Source organism: Brassica oleracea, chromosome C6 (genome assembly GCF_000695525.1).
Source record: "Brassica oleracea var. oleracea cultivar TO1000 chromosome C6, BOL, whole genome shotgun sequence".
Taxonomy (NCBI): domain Eukaryota; kingdom Viridiplantae; phylum Streptophyta; class Magnoliopsida; order Brassicales; family Brassicaceae; genus Brassica; species Brassica oleracea.
In genome coordinates this window covers 13,694,367-13,697,905 of record NC_027753.1, presented here as the reverse complement: position 1 = coordinate 13,697,905, position 3,539 = coordinate 13,694,367, and the positions used below count along the sequence as shown (strand labels likewise).

At 49.1% G+C, this 3,539-nt stretch overlaps 1 protein-coding gene across 1 annotated transcript; it reads right to left on the bottom strand.

The window, feature by feature from the left end:
- Window positions 1-487: 487 nt before the first annotated feature.
- On the bottom strand, window positions 488-3,100 carry LOC106297537. Its single transcript, XM_013733758.1, has 3 exons — window positions 2,266-3,100; window positions 1,790-2,190; window positions 488-1,720 (listed from the first exon to the last, which is right to left on the bottom strand). Exons 1-3 carry the CDS (start codon window positions 3,098-3,100, stop codon window positions 488-490), a joined length of 2,469 nt encoding a protein of 822 aa, XP_013589212.1.
- Window positions 3,101-3,539: the final 439 nt, after the last annotated feature.

The following is a 3,539-nucleotide window of genomic DNA, read 5'->3' as shown; positions in this document are numbered from 1 at the left end:
CTTATAATCCTCTAAAGCCGGGCTTGGCCAACCTAATATTCTTTTTTTGGATTACTTAAGGGTCGATTTGAAAACCGTTGTCGCTCGAAAGTATAAACGATTGTCTTCGAAACTCGGAAATTTATGTTGTTATCGAGGACTCGAACTGACGGCATGATGTGTCAAAATTTGATAAAGCCGAGTCATCGACTCTTCGGTTTAATTCAAGACATCGACCAGAATGCCAAACCAAAATCGTTTAAACCCAACATTCAAAATAGATTTCAGCGACTCATCGAAGGCTAACTCGCATTCTCGAGTCCACGAAGCTATATCTCACGACTAAGGCAAACTCTGTTTCAGAAATAACTTCTAAGGAAGATAAACTTACTGAAAGTCTGAAACAACGGATAGCCGCAAAAACAAAATAAATCCAGATATTACATCAACAAAAGCCTCCGAGGGCTAAAAACCAAAAGTCTAAAGGAAACAACAACAACATATTAAACTAGTCCTCGACACGGTCGGAGCCCCCCTCGACGACCTGAGCAGTGAGCCGATCTGAAGCCTCCCCAGTCACGTCCGCTGGCAGAACTGGCAGATTATCAGTTCCGTCAACCGCTCCCTCTTCATTTTGCGGGTTACCAACTAAGCCGGATTCGGTCTCCTCCAATTGTTCGCCACCCTCTTCTTCAGTCGAAGAGTCTGAGAGTTCAAGTAGATTAACAGGCTCTGTCTCCGTCTCGACACTAGTCCCAAGAACCGGGACCAGCGGATCTTCATTCACAACGAGGCTGGTGGAGAGCGTAGTCGGATCCGAAGCAGATGCAACGGTCGTATCCTCGAGCCTTACGACCTCGCCAACGATCCCACCTTCTTGAAGAGGCAATTCCCCGAGCTCTCTTCCAGTCGGTTCTACAGATCCTTCGTTCGCATGATCTCCTTGAGAACTACTGGGAGTTTGAAGGAAAGCAGCGGTCCCAGCATCAATCAGGCCCGCATTCGATCCATATGGGTCAATCGTCGCCCACACATTCTCGTTTAGAAAAGGAGATCGAAGATGAAGAGGAGAAAGACAGAGAAGCTCCTCGGGGATCCCTCCGACAGCTAGGCGTTCAGCCGCAACCTCGTACTCTTTCTCTTGTGTGGCGAACAAGTCAATCGTCTCTTGCGGAATGTCGATCCCGCTCTCCTTAAGCGCCTCGAGACATTTCTTTGTCCCAAAAGCTTGGCTCTGCAAGGATCTGGCTGTTTTGAACTCACTACGACGCTTCTCGAGATCTCGAATTTGGGAGAAACGCTTATTGCTCTTAGCAATCATGGCCGTTTGTACACGAAACCGCTCGTGAGTAACCTCATAACCTCGAGAGTCCCTCAATCTGTTGACCTCTTTCAAGTGTCTCAGCGCGGTGGACACCATCTTCTCCTCCATGGCTGCCTTCTCTCTTAACCAAGCCTTCTTCTCCTCCTCGAGTCCTCGTATCTTTGCACCCGCAGCCTCAAATTTATCCTTCAACTCCCCGAATTTCTCCAGGAAATGAGCCTTCTGAGCCTTCTTCCTCTCAATCAGTTGAGCCCGATCCTCCGCGACCTTATCAATTGTCGCTTTAAATTCCTTCGTCTTGCGGTCAATGGCTACATCCTTCGCTCGAGCGAGCTTGTCGGCTTGCTTTAACTTTGACGTGGCTTCCTTAAGGGCTGAGTCGTATAACTCGACGACGTAGTTCATGCTCCCGTCGCTCTGCATGAACGAAAGAAAAGATCAGAACCAGGAACATGAAAAAGATAAAATAAGGAGAATAATTCTTACCAGAATTTTAGTCCTCGCCGCATCGACGTATGCGTCCTTGAAAATAAGGTCCTTGACAGCGGGCAAGTCCTTGCGACCACCCTTAATTTGTCGAACAAGCTCAGCACAGTCAGTTAGGGCAAAGGAAAGAGGAGTCTCGCCGACGTACTTGAACTCCACGCGGTCATGAAATTTGACCCGACGATCCTCAGAGGCCGAACCGCCTTCACCAAGAGTCCGAGGTGCAGCTGGAGGAATCTTCGCAGCAGAAGCAGACGCAGCCGGAGTAGACGACTCATGACTGCGGGCAGTCTTCTTCTTATTCAGAAAGATGGACGGGGAGTTGTCCGTGTCGACGACTCCCCAAGCTGCAGCATCGCGAGAAGAACCTTTCTCGATAACGGTCTCACAATTCTCGGCGCCTTCAGCAGGCTCCGACTGTTCCTAAACAGAATTCTTCTTCTTCCTCTCTTTTTTCTTTTTCTTTTTTGGAGGACCATCAGATTCAGTCCTCGCTTGAGAAGCAGCCGATGCAGAGGAGTCAGGAGCAGATCTCTTCTTATTGTAGTTGGGCCTCATTTGGATCGAGAATAAACCATCGCCCATGGACTTCGTATAGGTCAACTCCTCGAGTGTCCGAACACTCATCGAAACGTCGATCTCCGCCGCAGTCACCATCAATGCCACTGAGGTACGGAACGCGCCATTAAAAAATTGACTTATCGCCGCGTCACGACGTCTCACATAAGATGTGATTAGTCGAGGAATTGGAAACCAAAGTTTGGTCTCATCCTGAAAATATGACTCATAGACGCACTGAAATCCCAAAGGAGGGGACCACGGCCTCTGAGATCTAGTTGGGATCAAGAAGGTCACTCCGGTTCCTTCGCATTCCCTCAATAAAGCTTTCACGCTACTAGGAGTCAAACGAGGCTCCTTGATATTCTCCCATGACTGCCCCTCTACGACAGAAGGACGCATCTGCTCAACCGCCAAAGCCGGAAGATCCTCGAAGATTCCCCCCGGATGGCAACAACCCGGGACGAAATCGGGGAGGGAAGTCTCTCCGACATCAGCTCCACCCTGACCGTCTCTCGAAATTAATGTTACATTTTCTCTCTCCTCGCGGAGCTGCCGCGCCGAATCGGCAACGAGGACTCGCTGGGGCGTGCCCATATTCTCCGTATCCATCATGGCTTCACGATGAATCGTCTCAAAATCATCGGGCGAGGAACTCGACTCGACGACACGTCCAGGACTCGATTCGGTCGCATTCACCGCGGCTTTCCCTTTCTGGGCCCTAGAAAGTTTACCTCTACCGCCCGACGACATTCTCAGATCTAAGACTACAAAGTTAGAGAGAGAGTGAAGAGCTAGAGAGAGAAAGTACCTGAGCCGGATGAAGAGTGGAGAAAATGAGAAGGAAGAGGGGTATTTATAGAGAGAGGAGCACATCGCACCCCGAGGTGTCATCATTAGACCTATATGGGCCTAGAGTCGGCCCATTAAGGCGCGTGGAGCTCACCAAACGTCGCGACTTTTCAGCTTCTCGAGGAGAACCGAAATCGGTTCAAATCAAAACCGGAACTAACCACCGGTTTAAATAAAAAAAAAATCATCATCAAAATCAAATCAGTCAGATCCTCGAACGCGAGCATACAAAGTTCACTGCACAGTCGAGGAGTCAATTGAAATCACAGATTTGAGATAATTGTCTCGCAAACCCTACTATCAAATTCGCTGAGTCGGCTACGCTACTCACCAGCGAACT

What these genes read in the sequence shown, in the direction of transcription:
- LOC106297537 (XM_013733758.1), bottom strand. Translation starts at nt 3,100, where the DNA reads ATGTCGTCGGGCGGTAGAGGTAAACTTTCTAGGGCCCAGAAAGGGAAA. An exon ending in AGCGAGGACTGAATCTGATG is followed by an intron (nt 2,191 to 2,265) that starts GTCCTCCAAAAA and finishes AGCCTGCTGAAG; the next exon opens with GCGCCGAGAATTGTGAGACC. An exon ending in CGGCGAGGACTAAAATTCTG is followed by an intron (nt 1,721 to 1,789) that starts GTAAGAATTATT and finishes TCGTTCATGCAG; the next exon opens with AGCGACGGGAGCATGAACTA.